The sequence below is a fragment of the Staurois parvus genome, unplaced genomic scaffold (assembly GCF_062004578.1).
Source record: "Staurois parvus isolate SC_StPar_1 unplaced genomic scaffold, SC_StPar_1.0 ptg001674l, whole genome shotgun sequence".
Lineage (NCBI taxonomy): Eukaryota > Metazoa > Chordata > Amphibia > Anura > Ranidae > Staurois > Staurois parvus.
The window spans coordinates 112,390-135,172 of NW_028319470.1; the positions used below are offsets into that span (position 1 = coordinate 112,390).

The 22,783-nt window shown below is 42.8% G+C and overlaps 1 protein-coding gene across 1 annotated transcript; it reads left to right on the forward strand.

Moving 5' to 3' along the window:
- The first annotated feature begins 192 nt into the window (after positions 1-192).
- COA4 (cytochrome c oxidase assembly factor 4 homolog) lies at positions 193-12,421 on the forward strand. The gene is made up of 3 exons (XM_089663376.1): positions 193-299; positions 1,591-1,663; positions 11,413-12,421. Exon 3 carries the CDS (start codon positions 11,414-11,416, stop codon positions 11,654-11,656), a length of 243 nt encoding a protein of 80 aa, XP_089519502.1. The 5' UTR covers positions 193-299; positions 1,591-1,663; position 11,413; the 3' UTR covers positions 11,657-12,421.
- Positions 12,422-22,783: the final 10,362 nt, after the last annotated feature.

Consider the following 22,783-nt stretch of genomic DNA (forward strand, 5'->3'; position numbering starts at 1 on the left):
TCAACCTGTCTCCATTTCCGGAGCCAGACTCATTTCAAAGCCGGTCCAAGACAAAAAGGCCGGCTGTCTCCGTTTTGCCGCCATTTTGCATACGATCGGCTATATCTGTTTGACCACGTAGGCTTCAAGAAAATGGCCGACGCCGTGTAATTGTTTAGCCCACAAACTGAGGACAGTTTTTTTATAAAACCAGGAAATCATTGCAAGGAAAGGAGTTTGCTGACATTGGAAAGTGTTGCAAAGAGAGAAGTAAGAGGTAGGAGAGGATACGAGGGGGGAAAACAAGCCAGCCTGTGCAGGTGAGACTGACATTATCTGTATTATATGATGTGTGCTGCCCCTCATTACCAGGGAAGGCCCCTTCTTAAATCCTGAGAGGTTTTATTTGGAGGAATTGATCAAAGGGCTGCTGTTAAAATAAACAGACAAGTATGGGGTTGCCGTTGCTGGCCTTCTATGGAAAACACTGGTTGTCATGGTGATCCTGTGACTTGCGCTTCTTGCTTGCCGCGTTTTTGGTGCCGTTAACGGTGAATGGCGCCGCAAGCACAACGCACGTTTCGTGTACTAATAAATGAGTGTAAAGCACATGAGTGGCAAGAGGGTGCAACAGCTGGTGGCGTCAATCAATTTTGCTGTGATTTACGCGGTGCCATCCGTTACAGTTGCTACAAGTACCTGAGGTTGACCACTGAAAGGAGTGGGGTCCTCATCCTTTGATTCACAGCGCATGTCAGGACATCATCATTTATTGTTGTATGTAGAGTTAAAGGATTTTTTTTTTTTACTTTGAATAAAGTTTTAAAAAAAAAAGTAAACGCTGATGTGTTGTTACAAGGCATCGCAGCGAGCATACGCAACACACGTCAGCGGGCATGCTAGTCACACCATAGCGTGTGAATGATCCCTGAAGACCCTGCATGTACAGAAACATACCCTGTGACCTGCCAGAAAGGCACTCCGCTCCTTGGACCTGTTGTGGGCTGAAAGGTGTCAGCCCTGCCCAGTGTTCTTTTGCTGAACTACTCAAACCCTCCCCCTACCCTATTCTTTACAGCATAGAGATTCATTTTTCTCTGTAGTCCTAAGATATTTATTATTTTTTTCAGGAACTTATATAACGCCGTCAATTTACGCAGCGCTTCACATATATATTGTACATTCACATCAGTCCCTAACCCTCAAGGGGCGTACAATCTAAGGTCCCTAACTCACATTCATACATACACATACTAGGGACAATTTAGACAGGAGCCAATTAACCTACCAGCATGTCTTTGGAGTGTGGGAGGAAACCGGAGTACCTGGAGGAAACCCACACAGGCACAGGGAGAACATGCAAACTCCAGGCAGGTGGTGCCGTAGTTGGAATTCGAACCCATGACCCTAGTACTGCCAGGCGGAAGTGCTAACCATTTAGCCACTGTGCTGCCCATATGAACCAGGAGGGCTGACTAGATTCCTAGAGGTAATAACGGGAGTATGGAGAGGACACAGGACAGCTCTGCATTTCTGGCAGGATCAGCAGCTATGTTTTTGCACTTATTGAACAGATATAAAAATAAAGTCTTTTCATTGTTTCTCTAACAGACCGCATTGGATTTCTGGACCACAGGGGATCTCCTCATTCCAGGACCGCATCGGATTCTAGCAGAATCAATAGGTATTTTTTTTTATTTTGCACCTATTGAACAGATATAATAAAACTTTTTTTTAATGGAATATTTACCCTCTTTATTAAGTGTTCTTGTTATCTCACAAATATATTCTTATTCTTATTATAGCCAAATTTGCCACGCTAACTCCTCCCACAGTTTTTAAACTACATAGACAGTAATATATCAAAACGTGCGGATTGTTCCCGATCGGATTGCTATTACTTTGTGGAATGGTTCACGAAATATCGCGGTTTTTGTGGTGAAATTTTCCCATAGGAATGAATGGAGCAACTAGAGTGGGAGCTGACAAAGCTAGAGTGTGGAAGGAAAAATCAGAACATGATTTCTAAACTGCCATCACTCCCTCATTTTCAAGCCCACCTACACAAATCTTATATCAAAACGTTCAGCTATCCCTGCTGCCACTAAAAATGTCCACGGCTAAGCCATAGTCCTGATAGTTTTCACAATATGACCATTTGTTTGCAACTCACGCCGCCCATTGACTTTCATTGAATCTTCACTCTAGCCACCTCAAATTTGAAGGGCAATTTCTAAACTGCGACTGTGCCTTCATTTCTAATATTTCAGAGACATACTATACATCAAAATGTAGGTCTGGGTCTTGTGATTCTCGCAATATAAAGCTCCCCAGTGTAGGATTTACACTTTTTAAATTACAACCGTTTGAAGATAGCAACCGCCAGTGAAGTGAGCAAGTTGGAGCAGTTTGTTTTTAACCGCTCTTCTCTGCCCTTGCTGTAGAGTGAGTTGCCATAGGAACCCAGGTGTGTGATCAGGCAGCAGAGTGACAAAAGCGAGAGGGTGAGCTGAAAAATAAAAGTTGAAATGCATTTCTCACTCTATCAAGTTTGCCATGTGCACTTTTTAAATTTGATCAATCAATTGTTTAGTGTAATGTTCACTATCTTTACTCCAAACACTCCACACAGTTACTCTGCCCACTCCATAAAGTTACTCTGCCCAGTCCAACCTTTTCACAGTTACTCCGCCCACTCCAGTTGTAGACTACTGGTGGAGGCAAGAACACTTCACACAATTTCCCCAGAAATTGTAGCTTTTCTAGTTTAGTATTGTCCTCCAAATTTAATATGGTTTCTGTGGCTTCATTCCACATCTGTCAGAATTTTGCCCAGTAAATACAAATTGAAGTCCTCATGCACACTGGACGTTTTCAGAAGGCTGGTAACATTAACGGTGTAAAGTCACGTTAAAAATGTGTGTTTTTCAGCTTTTTAAAGCATTTTTGCATTAGCATTTAGGGGAGTTTTGCCACATTTGCATTTCTAAAAAAAAAAATTTTTTTGGGTCAAAAAAGTCCAAAAAACACCAGTTTGCGGCACTTTACTGCATTTTGCCACATTTTACAGCATTTAGAGCATTTTTACAGCTAAAAATATTCTCTAGAAACCCACTAGTCCTGGGGTTTTTTGCCAGCCAAAACAAAACGTTGATTCCAGTCTATGCGTGTATGGACACATAGGATAACATTGTGGTGGTTTATGTAAGGATTTATTCTATTTATGAAGGGCGGTGTCCCTTTCCCCTAAATAAAATATTACAGTGCCTCCAGCCGTTAAAATACGGCAATATTTAGTGAACCAATAATTGGGACACCTTGAGAATTTGATCACCACTTATTATTATACCTTGAATTCTTTTAGCCAGTATGATTTCGTACCATACACACAAAATTTGCCTTATAATAGATAAATATAAAAATGTATTTATGTACAAAAATTATATATATATTAACACAAAACGCAAAAGACTGGTGATGAATGAATACTGGTACACACGATCAAAGATATATACTATACCAATTATTATCCACAATACAATATTTTTAGATAATGGTAATACAGATTACAATTTTTCTAATGATGATAAAGATTAAAAATTAAATTTTAGTAATAACTGATAATTTAGAGTATCTCAGAGGTCATTTTCTCTCATAACGTGGCCATAGGAATGGGAGAAAATATTCCCTGATAAATTATACTCTAACCAATAAAAATTAATAATTTATGAAATTTATGTAAATTTGCAATATGACACCAAACAATATCTAGCAGTAATACATGGATCTCTCTATCAATATATGAACACCCAATGCAGTTGTTATCACTCTAAGGTAATTCTTATCACTCTGAGCACATAGGAAATATGCAATGCAATATTAGATATAGACAGTCTCACCACACCCAGAACTTGGACTATGACACCTTCCCAGTGGATTCAGCTGGCAATGGAAACGCCTTCAGAACAATGGCCACAGGGCAAGTGATAGATAGCACAATAGGTAGTGAGGTTGGAAAATGTAGGATAGTAGAAATTCAGAGAGTGTAAAAGTTTAGTGAAAAGTTTTTAAAAAGTTTGAAAAGATTAAGCAGTAGATCTTCAGATGGATTTCAGCCTCGTCAGATTTTCTTCAGCTTGTCTCAGTTTGTTGTTTTTCAGTGAGTTTTTTTCCGTGAGGTTTTTTTTTTCAAATGAGGTGCATGGCTTTTTATACCATCTAAACTATTGTTCTAAAAGACCCTCCCAACAGGCTTTTGATTGGCAGGTCGAGAAGTGTATGTACCTAAGCTATCTCTCACCTGTCCATCAGGTGGCAGTCAGGTACCATAGAACAATTTGAGTATTGATGATGACTCACACCTCGGGAGAACCCAAGGTGATTTCAGGTATTAAAATATACGTCTTATCCAGATATATATATTTGATTATACCTATAATGTTCTAAATAAGAACCATAGGAGATATATGTGTATTCAGTTATTCATTTCCCTGAAATACAAACGTGTGTGCAAGCATTTGTTTTCTGATATAAATCTCTAACTGATACTAATTCACAAAATATCTTACTTTTCATCATTTCATACTCAATTTAGTGGTATACCATCCCCAACTCTGTTGAATGTATTTTTGTTTGAGAAAGCGTGTGAATATTGTGTCTTTCTTTTAATGTCTCTGTGGGTAAAATTATAAGTTCTAAGCTTTAACTTTTAGTCTTAAGAATGACACAGGAACTGATGTTTAGTCCATTGTAAAGATAATAGGACAACAACCAATTGTCCTTGTAGTTTGAAAAGACTGTTAGCTCATCATTCACCCCAAGGTTTGTTTACTCTTCTCAGACTTACAAGTATGGTTTATGTATTGTTAACTTATCGGTGTGGTGACTCAATGTTTGAAAGTCCAACGTTGTATTTGACTGTCTAATTAACTTTTGTATATGCACTCTCCCCAACCCCAATGGATAAATAGCATTTGTTGAGAATATACATTTTAGCTAGTCTAATAGTCGCCAACCTAAACTCCCAGGATTGTCTATCTTGGATCACCTGTGGATATTCAAACAGTCTATTGTCTCTGGGAAGAGCTCCTTTCATCCATTGTTTGCATGTAACTTCACTAGGGTCCTTCGAATTCCAACCAAAAAGAGTTAACCCTTAACAGATGGCTAGGCTGGTTGGCCGTTGAAATGAAGTTATGTTTTTGATAAATAATCTCAAAAGGCACTACAACATGCTGGGGGGTTTACTGGCTGTAGAAAAAAATGTCAAATGCCAAAAACAGCCTCTGTAAAAACATCAAGTCTGCATGAGGACTAAAGCTGAACTCCAAGTACCAAAAACTCATTTAAATATATTCCTAGCCATACAAGATGTGAGCGCACCAAATGCCTTTGCACACCAAGATTCAAATAAAAATTGCATGGCTCCTGTGGACAATGAGCTATTTACTAAAACTGGAGAGTGCAAAATCTGCTGCAACTCTGCATAGTAACCAATCAGCTTCCAGGTTTTAGGGTTCATTTACACTGCAGCTGATAAACTCGCGTTTAGGAACTTTTCTGCATTTTTTTCATCAGCCCCTGAATTCTCCCTAATGTTTTCCTATGTGTCCATGTACACTATGTTGGTTACAGGCAGTTGAGTTTACAGTCGTTTTTTTTGAATGCACCAAACTTGCGTTCAGGAGTAGATTTTATCAGCATTTCAAATCCCAAATGCTTGTAACCGCGTTTGCGTTTAGAAGCGTTTTTTTTTAACTGTTCCATGACCAGATGCTGCCCAGAGCCTTTTTTCATCATCAGAAATGCATGCAAAGTGTTTCCCATGTATTCAAATGGACCCGGTACACCAGCGCAGTCAGTTCCAGGTTTTGCGTGAAGGAAAAAAATGTTAGAATGTGCTGCATTATGCTCATGATGGGATCCATAGTGAATACAACCAGAAAAGACAGGTCATCTCAACATATACTGCTCTCTCTGCTTCTGCTCTCTCTATTTCTCCTAAAATGTCTGAAATAGTTAATTTTTTACTATTTTTCAGTGCAATCTGGGCATTTTAGGAGGTCTCCTGAAGTTATCTTAAAAAAACGCTTTTAAATGCAAACGCAGATAAACGCGGTATGCAAACGCAGCTAACAGACGTTTTTTAACCTACGTTTTCTAGTAGTCAGTTTCCATCGTTCAGAAGTGTTTTCCAAATTCCCCGTGTACATGGAGCCTTATTGTCAAAGCTTAACTGAACAAGCTGAAGTTAGAAGCTGATTGGCTCCCATGCACAGCTGCACCAGATTGTAAGTGCTCCAGTTTTAGTAAATCTAAATGTCTGCTTATCCCAAAGTTCAACCCATTAAGCAGGAATTTCCCAAAATTCAAACTGTGAATGACCAGCATAACAGTTAGAATTTGGAAAAATCCAGACCCATATTAACCACCTCCCGCCCGCCATATAGTAATATGACGGGCGCAAGGTGGTTCTCTCGTTCTGGGATGACGTCCTCCCATTCTCACTGCGCATGCGCGGCTCAGGGAGCGCGCAGTGTGGTGATCGGCGGTGCGCTGTGTCCTTCGGACACAGCGGATCACCGATCACGGAAAGAGCCGAAGATGTCGGCTCGGTCATGTGACCAGCTGTGTCCAATCACAGCTGATCACATGTAAACAGGGAAATGCCGGTTATCAGCATTTCTCTCCTCTCGAGCTGTCACGCTGACAGAGGAGAGGAGAGCCGGTAATCTGCTTTCCGCGGAGGGGACATGTACACTGATCATCAGGGCACTGATGATCAGTGTGCCCTGATGATCAATGTAGCCCCAGCAGTGCCACCTGTCAGTGTCCGCCAGTGCCCATCAGTGGCACATATCAGTGCCTACCAGTGCACATCAATGCCACATATCAGTGCCCATCTGAGCTGCCTGTCAGTGCCACCTATCAATGCCAATCAGTGCCTGTCAGTGCCGCCTAACAGCGCCAGTCAGTGCCGCCTATCAGTGCTGCCTATCAGTGCCATATATGAGTGCTGCCTTTCAGCGCCCATCAGTGATGCCTGTCAATGCTCATCAGTGCCACCTACCAGTGCCTCCTCATCAGTGCCCATCAGTGCCACCTATCAGTGCCCATCAGTGCAGCCTATCAGTGCCCATCAGTGCAGCCTCATTAGCACACATCAGTGAAGGAGAAAAATAACTTATTTACAAAATTTTATAACAAAAACTAAGAAAAACTTTTTTTTTTCAAAATTTTCAGTGGTTTTTGGTTTGTTTAAGAAAAAATAAAAAACCCCGAGGTGATTAACCATTAGCCGCCCGGCCAATGGCCGTTTGGCGGCTTCAAAAGTGTCTCTGCACTCCGGGTGCACACAATTTGGCGTGCTCCCTCACATGCGCAGTTTGCGCTAATGCAGAGCGACGCAGCAGTGCGATCTGTCACCGGCCGTGCACCTCGGACACGGCCGATGACAGATCCGAGTACCGGCTCCCGTTGCTGGTACCATGTGACCTGCTGTGACCAATCACAGCAGGTCACATGACAATTGTATACAATGGATGGCTTCATTCATGATGCCATCCATTGTATACTAGTGTCTAGCTGTGAATGGTCACAGCTAATCACATGCACATGTCATGTGATTAACTGTGACCACATCACAGCTAAGCACAAAAAAAAAAAAAAAAAAAAAAAGCTGAATGAATCGATGTCATTCAGGTAAATGCTTGCTTATAGCAAAGTAATTCTTTGCTATAAGCAAATTGTGTAAAAAAAAAAAAAAAAATACTGATCACTTCCCCAAAGTAGTACAATGTTACTATGGTAACATTGTACTACTTTGGTCATAGTAAAATATGAAAAAATCTTAAAAAAAATAAAAAAAATAATAAAAAATTAAATATAATAAAAAAAAAAAAAAATATATATATATTTTTTTTTCATACTGTCACCAGTCAGTGTCCCTGTTCACCGCCATGCCAGTTATATGATGACGCTGTACTGCACTGGTGACAGTATGTAAAAAAAAAAATAGTGAAAATAATTTTTTTAATTTTTTCATTTTCCGAAAAATTATGACAAAAAAATACAACTTCAAAAAACTCGCCATGCCTCTTATGAATTATGTCGGACTGTCTACTCTGCAAAAAGGGGTCATTTGGGGGATATCTGTACTGTTCTGACATTCTTGGACCTCAAGAAATTAGATTGGCTGTCAGTACTTCAGGATTGATCAATATTCAGATCTATACCATAGTTTGTGAACTCTATAACTTTCCTACAAACTACAAAATACATCCTAATTTGGGTTATTTTCACCAAAGACATGTAGCAGAATACATCTCGGCCTAAATTTATGAAGAACAATTATTTATTTGTAAACTTTTATAATAGAAACAAAGAAAAATGGGTTTTTTTTTCAAAATTTTTGGTCTTTTTTTGTTAATTTAGCAAAAAATAAAAACCCCAGCGGTGATTAAATACCACCAAAAGAAAGCTCTAGTTGTGTGAAGAAAATGATAAAATTTTAGTTTGGGTACAGTGTTGTATGACCGCGCAATTGTCATTCAAACTGTGAGAGCGCTGAAACCTGAAAAATGGCCTGGGCAGGAAGGGGTAAAATTGCACGGTATTGAAACGGTTAAATACCACCAAAAAAAAGCTCTATTTGTCACAGAACAAAATGATAAAAATTTCATACGGGTACAGTGTTGCATGACTGTGCAATTGTCATTCAAAGTGCAACAGCGCTGAAAGCTGGAAATTGGCCTGGGCAGGAAGGGGGTAGAAGTGCCCTGTAGGCAGGAAGGGGGTAGAAGTGCCCTGTAGGCAGGAAGGGGGTAGAGGTGCCCTGTAGGCAGGAAGGGGGTAGAAGTGCCCTGTAGGCAGGAAGGGGGTAGAAGTGCCCTGTAGGCAGGAAGGGGGTAGAGGTGCCCTGTAGGCAGGAAGGGGGTAGAGGTGCCCTGTAGGCAGGAAGGGGGTAGAGGTGCCTTGTAGGCAGGAAGGGGGTAGAAGTGCCCTGTAGGCAGGAAGGGAGTAGAAGTGCCCTGTAGGGTAGGGGTTAATAACACAACATTACCACCTGGAGGTTTCTTGAATTTCGATTCTATACTTGTATATATGGAGAGGCGGCACCAGCTACTTCTTGAGATGACAGCAGACACTTAAATTGCCCTGTAACAAAGTGCTGGGGCGATTACATGAAGGAAAAATGAAGGCTTTGTTAAAGCAGAATCCCCCCCCCTAACCTTTGTAGTTAAGAAAGCTGTCATTTTACAGGCGGTTGCCGTGGTCCTGCTCCTGTGTCCAGCTATGGCATGAAAATTCATTTGAGAGCTCTCATAGGCACACTGGTGACAGTTATCAGCATAGGTATGATTTGAATGTTACTGGCTGAACCTGCTCATTTGCATATCTTTGCAAAGGATTCTGGGAAATGGGTGTTGCCACCTCAGGGTTGATCAAATCTGAATTCTTTGTGTTTTTAGATGGTTTATAGAGCCAGAAAGATTTGGATGTGAACATACAAGCCAAAAGAAAGATTTTAATGTTAAATTCAAATTTGACTCTCCATAGGTTTGATATTTTGGTAGTTGATTAGGTATTGATTGGTTTGTGTGAAAGTTTTACAAACTATGGGGTATACTGTATACTGGAATTTATGCAGCTTTTAAGCAACTCTCACATTTCTTGAGGCACTAAAATGCCAGGAAAGTGCCAACACCCCTCCCCCAAATCACCCCTTTTTGGAAAGTAGCCACCCCAAGGTATTTGATAGGAGGCATGGTGAGTGTTTTGCAGATCTCAGTTTTTGTCACAAGGTATTAAAAAATGAAGAAAGAAAATAAAAATAAAAAATAAATTTTCATTTTCTTTCTTCCTTTTCCAAATGCTTGTGGCAACAAATGAGATCTGCAAAATACTCGCCTTGCTACTTATCAAATATCTTGGGGTGGCTACTTTCCAAAAAGGGGTCATTTGGGGGCTATTTATACTGCCCTGACATTTTAGGGACTCCAAAAATGTGATACGTAGTCAGGTAAACCAATGCATAATTAACGCCCCTTGAAAGCCTGAAGGGGCTCATTGGATTTTGGGGGCCTGTACATGGCTAGGATGCCATGTAGTATCCCCAGGGGTGGACTGACCATTTGAGAACTCGGGCAGTTGGTGGACCCATGAGATGCCCCTGGTACCTTTCATAGGCTTTTTTGGGTGTGATTTGAGTGTGGGTGAGGACACGGGGACCCCATGAGTTGTCAGTCCACCCCTGAGTATCCCCATACTTGGGAGAGGGAACAGAATGTGTTTTGGGGTGTAGTTCCACATACACCTATGGCATGTGTGAGAAATATCTCATTAAAGTGACAACTTTGTCTAAAAACAAAATATTTTTCTGCCATTTTCCAAAAACTTGTGGTAAAAATTAAAATCTTCCATGGACGCGCTATGCCTCTCAGCAAATACCGTGGAGTGTCTGCTTTCCAAAAATGGGTAATTTTGGAGGGGGGGGGGGGGGGTTCTACTATCCTGGCACTTTAGGGCCTCTAAAAACATTACATGTATGGCCAGCATTTGGAATTTCTGCCACACTCCTAATTTTGGGAATACAGGCAATGTTCTTTTTTTTGTTCAGCCTTTTTGGTTGAATGAAGAAAAAAAGAACCAAACAGATTCCTCCATTCACATAAATCAATGTGGATGAAGAAATCTGTGCCAGAAAAAGTGTATGCCCACCATTAGAAGCTTCTGTCACACATCCACCACTTGTTTCTAATGTTAGGCATACATGTAATGTCCTTTTTTTGTTCAGCCTGTGAGTAGGTGGTGGGTAGTGGGTGCCCTGAGAGCCACCTCATTTCTTGGCTGGAAGATGTCCAGTATTTGGCCCTTTCCTCTCCAAGCTGACTGTCCCTGGCTCGCCCCTTTCATTTATTGGATTTCAGTTATTTCAATTATGAAGACTCACCATGTGGGTGTTATCTAGGGTGTTCTATCTACAATGCAAATGTAGCCTGCCTAGGAACTCCCCCAGACTGATTCCACCTGTTATTTTTTTACATTTGCATTACTCCTCCCAAGAGCCAGCCCACTCCTTGCGGGGTGCTGTGCAGTTTTCAGGAATCTCTGTACAGAACCTTGCTTGCTCCTTTCCACCCAACATGATCTGCCTGCATTTCATAGAGAAGCACAGAGACCCAGTGATGATGTCAATGGAAAATAAGGTATGTAGTGAAAATATATATATATATATTTTTATATATCATTAGCATGTTGTTGAGAAGGTGAGGGGTGACCAAAGAAGGCAAAATTTAGTCAGATTAAACTGCACCTAAAGTGCATCCCCCCCGACACGCCTGTCCTATGTTTTATTTATTTATATACATACATACATACACACATTCCTGGTATGTCTTCCTCATTCTACTTCCTGTCATCTCTCCCATACAGGATGTCCGTTCCGACACCGAAGGCTCACGACCGTAGTTGGAAAGCAGAGGATGAGGAGGACCCGGTGGATCAGATGATCGCTCGGACCGGCTGTACGGCCTTCCATTACGCTGTACAGGAGTGCATGGCGGAGCACCAGGACTGGAGGAAGTGTCAGGTGCCGGTCCAGAACTTTAAAAACTGCATGCAGGACTATCAGAAAAAAAGGGCTGAGGAGCTGCTAAAGAAAAGGAGTCAGCTGTAAGGACAGGCATCCTAATCCGGGACAATCCTGCCAAAGGAGAGACACTGAAACTGGATTCATGAGAAAATCCAGCCAACAGCAGAATGAACACCAGACTGTGGAGGCGCGCTTAAAGAGACCCTGTCACCGGAGCATTTATTTCTAATACAATCTCCCCTGAAGATGATATGTGCATTTAATGTAGTGTATTCATGATTTTTTCCTCCTTCGTATAGACATCGACAAGCCCTGAGACTGCTGCTCAAGCTTGGATGTGAGGTCAGCAGCCTGAACAGACTCAGAACTGTCCCTCTTGCAGGGGTGTCAAACTGGCGGCCCTCCAGCTGTTGTGAAACTACAAGTCCCATCATGCCTTTACCTTTGGGAGTCATGCTTGTAACTGTCAATCTTGCAATGCGTCATGGGGCTTGCAGTTTGGCAACAGCTGGAGGGCCGCAAGTTTGACACCCGTGCTCTATAGTATTCCCTTTCACTCCTTCCCTAGCTGCTACATGAAAGTTTCCATCAGAAGGAGGGGTGGAGCAGCTGGGCCAGCACAGACAGTTGTTTGACACTCCCAGAATTGAAGAAGACTATGATGTGCAAGGAAGAAGGGAGCTGTTCTAGGGAAATGACTCTTCTGAAGCAGTTAGTTTTGCTAGCAAGTTCAAAGGCACATCACAAGTCAAAAATAAATAATGTATGTTGAGAAAGCCTTTCTAGTAATTGATTTGTCTGCGCTTTTATCTGCGTTTTGTAAATTATTGACAGGGTCTCTTTAACCTCCCTGGCGGTATGATTATTTCAGATTTTTGGCGCTGAAAGCGGTACCATTATTTTGCATGGAAATATGTTGTTTTTTTATTGTAGGCCTGTAATTTTTAGGAATAACTCACTGAAATCTGTCTGAACAAGAGTCTAGTAAACATCCCGGGGATGATAAAATTTGAAACACGAAATCATAAATTATAATTTAATAAATAATCATAAAAAATAATATAATATTAATAAATTTAATTCAATAATATAATCAAACCAAAAACACTGAAATGTGAAATATAGCGCCAAGTTCGCACATCGCTGAGCAAAGTCGCAGAATCGTTTTCAGTGTCTGATGACGAATTTCCCCCATGAATGATTATCACTCAATTCTGCAAGTGGTTCTGATTTACTATCGCTGTTCTCTAGCCGGTCTAAAACCGATTTTGACCTAAAGGGACGCTTTTTGGATGCCGTGGACTTTTCTCAGTTTCCAGGCAGAAAGAACAGACAAAATGCAGGCAGGACACAGGACAAAGCACTCGGGACAAAATGTATGTGAAATGGGTTGAAACAGGAATGTTTTACTATGTAAAATTTGTTTGGAAAAAAATGACATTTTTTCAAATTTCCCGCCGCCGGCGCCCGTACGTCCCGACGTCACAGGGACCGGAACACAGAAGCCGGATGCCGGCATCGGCCGGAGGAGATGGCCGGGGACGCTGCAGGGGACACATCGCGGGAGCGAAGGACAAGGTAAGTGAAGAAGAGATCCCAGAGCAATGCTGCCGTGTATTCCCGAGTGTAGCTCGGGGTTACCGCTTTTGGCACTGACATTTTACCCCGAGCTACACTCGGGAATACCGCCAGGGTGGTTAAAGAGAATCCATCACTTTGTCTATTCAAGGCAAAGTGATAGGTTCTCTTAATAGGTCACATCTACTGATACTCACTGCCCTGTACTCCTGCTGAATGGACAAAGTGATTGGTTCCCTGTAAATTCTCCAACCTGCAAACTACACACAGGTCTCTCCCCTGTCAGTGTTATGTGGCGATCCTCCGGTGCCGGCGGGGAATCTCCGGCCGGGACTGACCCAGTGATTGCAGCCCCTACCTGGAAATGCAAATCACGTGTGTGTGAGATATTATATATATATATATATATATATATATAGACTTTGCGCAGCCCTGCTGCCTTGTAGCAGTATTTCCGATACAGGGTGGAGGACAGCTGGTTAAAGAAGTGAAAGGGAGCGAAGGTCTGCTTTAATTCAGGGCTTCACAAATTTGCAGTTTGTTAGTTAAAAAAAAAAAAAAAAAAGAGCCACAAATCACTTATATTTCAATGTTTTTTATTAATTTTAAACAGTATAAAACAGAGGCAACAAAGCACGCCCACACAGGGGCTATCAATGGCACATATAAAAAAAAAAATTGAAAAAACAGTGCTCTAACACCAACAGACCAAAAGGTATGCCCACACAGGGGCTATCAATGGCACATAAATGACAAGAACATTAATATAGCTCTGACTGTAACTCAAGCTAAAATCAGCTATCCACTGCTACACCAAAATCAAACAGAAAAAGAAAAGAAAGAAGGAGTACAAAGAGAGAAAGAGGAAAAAAAAAAATAACAAAACCAAGGAGCAGGGGTCCAAGACCGCCAATACCGAACACCATCCCATCCCCAGACTAGCCGGGGGGAGCGTGGGAAAGGCATATTGCAACCACGGCTCCCATATTTTCAAAAATTTACGTTGGGAGTCATTGCAGATACTCGACACGAATCACTTCTAATTGCCCACCTCATGGGACCGGCAGGGTAAGCAGAAGTCATTTATAGCTTTTATTTCATTCTGCCATTTTATACTCTTAAAAAAAAAAAAACCCAAAAAACCTTTTATTAAGAGTATAAATTGGCAGAATGAAATAAAAGCTATAAATGACTTCTGCTTACCCTGCCGGTCCCATGAGGTGGGCACTTAGAAGTGATTTGTGGCTTTTTTTTTTTTTTTCATTTAATTTATTTAAAAATCCGACAGCTGTCTCAGTTATGTTAATGCTACTAAATGAGACAACTTTCTCACTAGGTAACTAAAAGGGATGACGTGATATTACAATTACGTGTGTCCGCTCTTCTCCCTCCCCTCTACCCTTTGGCACCCACTATGTCGGGCCCGCAGATGGGCAAGCAGAGCCCGGGATACATAGCAGGGTGGGGGCAGGTGCACTATGCCCGCGTGTGGAAGCAATTCAGTGGCAGTGGAGCTGCCCGAATGCTTCCACCTGACTAGGGTGTGCATCCCTGCAAACAGTGAATGGGCTGATAAAACCCCAGGCACCAGGATGCAACTTCTAGTCGCCTGGGATTTGTTGAGCCCTGCTTTAAAGTATGACTTTTGTTTTCCTAGGTTCGGATAATGAAGAAAGGAGTCAGAACCTCTGTCATATTTTTTTTTTTTTTTTTTTTTTTTTTTTTTTGGCGCCTTTGGAAATATTTCCTTTTGCCTCCTATTCAGAGGACATATTACTTCCTGGCTTGGTGACTGCGTTGTCACCAGAACAGGAAGTGAGTAGAAAACTCCCCAGTGGGCCATACAGCAGTAAAACCTAAGAGTTTTTAACCCTTCACCAGTCTCTGCGCTTTTGGTTACCCATATTTCATCATTTCTTTCTGCTGGTTGTTTTTATGCTCCTTATAAAATTGTCTGCTGGTCCCAATACTGATGGTTGAGATAAACGTTCTATTAAAAATAAGATTTAAAGAACAAATTAAAAAAAAGAGGATATAACCATATATTTGGTAACATATTATTTGACCACTTACAAATATATAGATCTCTATCTCCCTTGTTTCATCCTCCCATGCTCATCTCCAGGACTTCTCCAGAGCCTCCCCCATCCTCTGGAACGCTCTACCCCAATCTATCAGACTATCGCCTACTCTGCCCACTTTTAGCCGATCTCTGAAAACCTGTTTCTTCAGGGAAGCCTATCCTGCCCTCAGCTAATAACGGAATCTTCTATTCCTCCCATCAGTCCATCCCCCACAGTTATCTTTTGTACCACTAGCCCCTCCCTCTTAGATTGTACTCTCCAGAGAGTCTCAATTCCCAGTCTCAAGTCTTTTGCAGACTCTTAACAGGTTTTCTTGTAAGATTGCCCTGTATTTGGCTTCATCCTTCTTCCCATCCACTCTGACCAGCTTCCCTGTCCCTGCTGAAGAAAGAAAAGCATCCTCACCACATGATGCTGCTACCACCATGTTTCACGGTGGGGATGGTGTGTTCAGGGCGATATTCAGTGTTAGTTTTCCAAAACGCAAAGCGTTTTGCTTTTAGGCCATAAAGTTCAATTTTGTTCTCCTCTGACCAGAGCCCCTTCTTCCACATTTGCTGTGGCCCCCACATGGCTTCTCTCAAACTGCAAATGGGGCTTCTTATGGCTTTCTTCTTGCCACTCTTCCATGAAGGACAGATTTGTGGAGTGCACGACTAATAGTTATCCTGTGGACAGATCCTTCCACCTGAGCTGTGGATCTCTGTAGCTCCTCTTTCCATTTACGGATGATGATTGAACAGTGCTCCGTGAGATGTTCAACGCTTGGGATATTTTTTTTTTATAACCTAACCCTGCTTTAACCATTTGCCGCCCGCCCTATGGCCGAATGGCGGGCGGCAAGTGTCATCAACGTTCCGGGTGGACGCCATATGGCGTCCTCCCGCACATGCACAGATTGCACTCCTGCAGAGCGCCGCAGTGGCGCGATCTGTCACCGGCCCTGTACCTCGGACACGGCCGATGACAGATCTGAATATCGGCCCCTTTGCTGGTACCATGTGACCTGCTCTGACCAATCACAGCAGGTCACATGACAGTTGTATACAATGGATGGCTTCATTCATGACATCCATTGTATACTAGTGTCTAGCTGTGAATGGTCACAGCTAATCACATGCATATGTCATGTGATTAGCTGTGGCCAAATCACAGCTAAGCACAAAAAGAAAAAAAAAACCTGAATGAATCAATGTCATTCAGGTAAATGCTTGCTTATAGCAAAGTAATTCTTTGCTATAAGCAAATTGTGTAAAAAAAAAAAAAAAAAAAATACTGATCACTTCCCCAAAGTAGTACTATGGTAACATTGTACTACTCTGGTCATAGTGAAATATGAAAAAAAAATCTTAAAAAAAAGAAAAAAAATTTAATAAAAAAAAAAAAATATATATATTTTTTTTCATACTGTCACCAGTCAGTGACCCTGATCACCGCCATGCCAGTTATATGATGACGCTGTACTGCACTGGTGACAATATGTAAAAAAAAAAGTGAAACTCATTTTTTTAATTTTCCGAAAAATGACAAAAAAATACAACTTCAAAAAACTCGCCATGCCTCTTATGAAGTACGTCGGACTACTTTGCAAAAAAGGGTCATTTGGGGGGATATCTGTACTATTCTGACATTGGGGGGGATATCTGTACTGTCCTGACATTGGGGGGGATATCTGTACTGTCCTGACATTTGGGGGATATCTGTACTGTCCTGACATTTGGGGGGATATCTGTACTGTTCTGACATTTGGGGGGATATCTGTACTGTTCTGACATTTGGGGGATATCTGTACTGTTCTGACATTTGGGGGATATCTGTACTGTCCTGACATTTGGGGGATATCTGTACTGTCCTGACATTTGGGGGGATATCTGTACTGTTCTGACATTTGGGGGATATCTGTACTGTCCTGACATTGGGGGGATATCTGTACTGTCCTGACATTTGGGGGATATCTGTACTGTCCTGACATTTGGGGGATATCTGTACTGTTCTGACATTTGGGGGATATCTGTACTGTTCTGACATTTGGGGGATATCTGTACTGTCCTGACATTTGGGGGATATCTGTACTGTTCTGACATTCTTGGACCTCAAGAAATTAGATTGGCCGTCAGTACTTCAGGATTGATCAATATTCAGATCTATACCATAGTTTGTGAACTCTATAACTTTCCTACAAACTAAATAATACATCCTAATTTGGGTTATTTTCACCAAAGACATGTAGCAGAATACATCTCGGCCTAAATTTATGAAGAACAATTATTTATTTGCAAACTTTTATAACAGAAACAAAGAAAAACTTTTTTTTTTCAAAAATTTTAGTCTTTTTTTTGTTAATTTAGCAAAAAATAAAAACCCCAGCGGTGATTAAATACCACCAAAAGAAAGCTCTAGTTGTGTGAAGAAAATGATAAAATTTTAGTTTGGGTACAATGTTGTATGACCGCGCAATTGTCAGTGTGAGAGCGCTGAAACCTGAAAACTGGCCTGGGCAGGAAGGTGTAAAATTGCCCGGTAGTGAATTGGTTAAACTTATCCATAACTTTATCCCTGACCTGTCTGGTATGTTCCTTGGCCTTCATGATGCTGTTTGTTCACTAATGTTCTCTAACAAACCTCTGAGGGCTTCACAGAACAGCTGGATTTATACTGAGATTAAATTACATATAGGTGGACTCTATTTACTAAATAAGTGACTTCTGAAGGCAATTGATTCCACTAGATTTTAGTTAGTACGGGTGTCAGAGTAAAGGGGGCCGAATACAAATGCACGCCACACTTTCAAGATATTTATTTTTAAAAACATTTGAAAACCATTTACCATTTTCCTTCCACTTTACAATTATGTGCCACTTTGTGTTGGTCTATCACATAAAATCCCAATAAAATACATTTACGTTTTTAGTTGTAACATGACAGAATGGAAAATTTCAAAGGGTGTGAATGCTTTTTTCAAGACCCGGCATGCTGTTTACTTTGCTGCCGTTTGGCACCTGGGCACAAATCAATTTACAATATACTCTAGTGTGTCCCAGCGTACCTGTAATGAAAATGGGCAACATCCTGCATGACCTTGCTGGTACTAAAGTCCTACCTGTGTTCAATTAGCTGTATCTTCAAATGAGTGGATGTCTTACCTCTGGGGGTCTGTCTGATGTCAAATGATCCTCCGTTTTAACATTTAACCACTAGCCTACCAGGCACTTCTACCCCCTTCCTGCCTACAGGGCACTTCTACCCCCTTCCTGCCTACCGGGCACTTCTACCCCCTTCCTGCCTACAGGGCACTTCTACCCCCTTCCTGCCTACAGGGCACTTCTACCCCCTTCCTGCCTACCGGGCACTTCTACCCCCTTCCTGCCTACCGGGCACTTCTACCCCCTTCCTGCCTACCGGGCACTTCTACCCCCTTCCTGCCTACAGGGCACTTAAACCCCCTTCCTGCCCAGGCCAATTTCCAGCTTTCAGCGCTGTCGCACTTTGAGTGACAATTGCGCGGTCATGCAACATTGTATCCATATGAAATTTTTATAATTTTTTTTGTGACAGAGCTTTATTTTGGTGGTATTTATTTTTTCTTAAACCAAAAACCACTGAAAATTTTGAAAAAAAAAAAAAGTTTTTTCTTAGTTTTTGTTATAAAATTTGTTAATAAGTGATTTTTCTCCTTCACTGATATGCGCTAATGAGGCTGCACTGATGGACACTGATAGGTGGCACTGATGGGCATTGACAGGCATCACTGATGGGCACTGAAAGGCAGCACTGATACATGGCACTGATAGGCGGCACTGATTGGCAGAACTGATAGGTGGCACTGACTGGCACTGATGGGTGAAACTGAAAGCTCAGATGGGCACTGATATGTGGCATTGATGGGGCTACACTGAGCATCAGGGCACACTGATCATCAGTACCCTGATGATCAGTGTACATGCCCCCTCCGCGGAAAGCCGATTACCAGCTCTCCTCTCGAGCTGTCAGCGTGACAGCTCGAGAGGAAAGAAATGTCGATAACCGGCATTTCCCTGTTTACATATGAGGCACTGATGAGCACTGACACAAGGAACTGATGGACACTGACAGGTGGCACTGTTGGGGCTACACTGATCATCAGTGCCGTGATGATCAGTGTACATGTCCCCTCCGCGGAAAGCAGATTACCGGCTCTCCTCTCAAGCTGTCAGCGCGACAGCTCGAGAGGAAAGAAATGTCGATAACCGGCATTTCCCTATTTACATGTGATCAGCTGTGATTGGACACAGCTGATCACATGACAGAGTTGACATCTTTGGCTCTTGCCGCTGATCGGTGATCTGAGGGACACAGCGCACCGCCGATTGCTCCCTGAGCCGCGCATGCGTGGTGAGAATGGGAGGACGTCATATGAAGTCCTCCCAGAACGAGAGAACCACCTTGCGTCCGTCATATTACTATATGGCGGGTGGGAGGTGGTTAATAAATCTGCCATTTTCAGACTGAAAAAAGTGTTGCACAGGTATGGTTAAATGTGCTTCACGATACGCGTGTTGATCTCTCTCCTTTTATAGTGAGATCTTTAGTGCAGATATTCTCTACAGCAAGCCATAGATGATTGAACTTTCTTTTCTTCCACAAAAGAAAATTGATTTATTCTCTCATCAACACATTCAGTGTTGATGGGGGAATCCCTCTCACTATTGTGTTGGAGTCTTCCTTGCCAGCATAACACAATGATCACTGCTAGTGATCACTTCTAGCAGCCAACATTGATCGAAAGCTAAAAATCGGACAACTTGGTTGTACTGGAAGTCGATCGAGGGATCGACTTCAGTACAACCAGCTGAGCCTGCCCATAAATAGATCGAATCTTGGCCAGTTCAGCAGGGACCAACCAAGATTCGATCCATCTATGGCCAGCTTATGTGAGATAAATTCGATTTTATTAAGAGTTTATTTTAGCGGACTGTATCCCTGTTGGGTAGATTTACTCTCTTCTTGTTCAGGTGATAGAAATGTTACAACTGTCACCATAACCGGAGGTGAGGGGCATCTTTCAATGAGGCACTCATTTCGGTGAGAACGGTCCAAAAGAAATTGTCTCACTTTCTGCTGTATCTGTAAGAGCTCATGTACACGGGGCATTTGGAAAACTCTTCTGAACGATGGAAACTGCTGGAAAACGTAGGTTAAAAAACGTCAGTTTAGCCACGTTTGCATAACGCATTTATGCACGTTTAGAAGAGTTTTTAAAAGATAACCTCAGGAGACCTTCCCAAATGCCCTGAAAAATAGTAAACAATGAACTGTTTCAGACATTTTGAGAGAAATAGAGAGAGCAGAAGCAGAGAGAGCAGTATGTGTTGAGATGACCTGTCTTTCTGGTTGTATTCACTATGGATCCCATCATGAGCATAATGCGGCGCGTTCTACCATTTTATCCTTCACGCGAAACCTGGAACTGACTGCGCTGGTGTACCGGGTCCATTTGAATACATGGGAAACGCTTTGCATGCATTTCTAATGATGAAAAAAGGCTCTGGACAGCATCTGGATATGGAACAGTTAAAAAACGCTTCTAAAACGCAAACGCTTATAAACGCGGTTAACCGGGCCCCCCCACCTCTGGCTTTTGGAAACATTTGGTTAATATGGTCTTCCCACTTTATAAATACGCCTATGAATCTAGGGCAGTGATGGCGAACCTTTTTGAGCCCGAGTGCCCAAACTGCAACCCAAAACCAACTTATTTCTTTCAAAGTGCCAACACTGCAATGAAACCTGAATATCGAGCTTTTGGTTTAGAAAAAACAACTCGTACAGTAGTGCAAACTAATTAACAGTACAGGGATGACCAGAGACTGCGGACACAGTACAGGGATGACCAGAGACTGCGGACACAGTACAGGAGATGACCAGAGACTGCGGACACAGTACAGGAGACGACCAGAGACTGCGGACACAGTACAGGAGACGACCAGAGACTGCGGACATAGTACAGGGATGACCAGAGACTGCGGACACAGTACAGGGATGACCAGAGACTGCGGACACAGTACAGGGATGACCAGAGACTGCGGACACAGTACAGGGATGACCAGAACTGCGGACACAGTACAGGGATGACCAGAGACTGCGGACACAGTACAGGGATGACCAGAGACTGCGGACACAGTACAGGGATGACCAGAGACTGCGGGCACAGTACAGGGATGACCAGAGACTGCGGGCACAGTACAGGGATGACCAGAGACTGCGGACACAGTACAGGGATGACCAGAGACTGCGGACACAGTACAGGGATGACCAGAGACTGCGGACACAGCACAGGAGATGACCAGAGACTGGGGACACAGCACAGGAGATGACCAGAGACTGGGGACACAGTACAGGGATGACCAGAGACTGCGGACACAGCACAGGGATGACCAGAGACTGGGGACACAGCACAGGGATGACCAGAGACTGGGGACACAGCACAGGGATGACCAGAGACTGCGGACACAGCACAGGGATGACTGCTGACCTTTGGGGAGGGAGGGGGAGCTGGTACCTGAATTTGACAGGTACCCGCTCTTACTTCCGCAGAGTTTTTTTTTTTTATCTTACCTGTTCCTCGATCCAGCCGCGCGCTGTCTTCCCGGCTTCTGTAGTGTGGGCGCTCGTCGGACAGCCGGATGCCCAGTGCGCATGCGCGAGAAGCGCTGCGCTTTGTGATTGGTCCGGCGGCTTCTGGGATCTGTCATGTGTCCCAGGTACCGCCTTACCATTCACAAGGAGCACTGCTTCTTGTGCATGCGCACTTGGGACCCGGCTGTCACGCACACTACAGCCGGGAAGACAGCGCGCCGCTGGATTCTCCTGGCGTGCCCACAGATAAGGCTCGGCGTGCCGGCTGTGGCACGCGTGCCACGGGTTCGCCACCACTGATCTAGGGGGTGTCCGGCGAAATTTACCAAGGTGTGGCATATCTGGACCTAATCTGGTGATTCTGTCCCCTCCACCTCAAATCAGGGCTGACTCAGTGCTGCTCCTTCTCCCCACCTGAGGTGTCCTGCTAGCTTTGTCCTATTACCTTCATGACGTCTCCCGGTGAACGAGATGCATTACTGCTGTGTATATGTCCTGAGAATTTTGTTTAGTTGCAGTTGCCTATTGTTTGGTTGTTGTTATTGTTGTGTACGAGTTGTTGTTTTCCGTTTTCTCTTTTTTTTTTTTTTTTTTTTGCTGTGTTGGTTCTAAGCCTGGGTATGCCCAATAGCCTTTGTTTTGTATTTATTTTTGAACCCAAACTTTTCAATAAAGAGAATTTGTAAAAAAAAAAAAATGTAACTACAGCACCCATGTTGAAGCGTGTTGTCTTAGTGTGGTGGAGCACCATTCAGAATTATTTAGCTTTGTTTCCTAAAACAAAGGACATAAATGTGGGTCCCATGCAAGTCCCAGCAATTGTCAGCAGCACCAGCCAATGCCCAAGGAGAGAGTCCCTGCCAGGCAGCCATCCCTGAGGAAGAATCATCTCAGCCTTGTTACTGGAGGTAGCACAATGTGTTTAAACAATTAT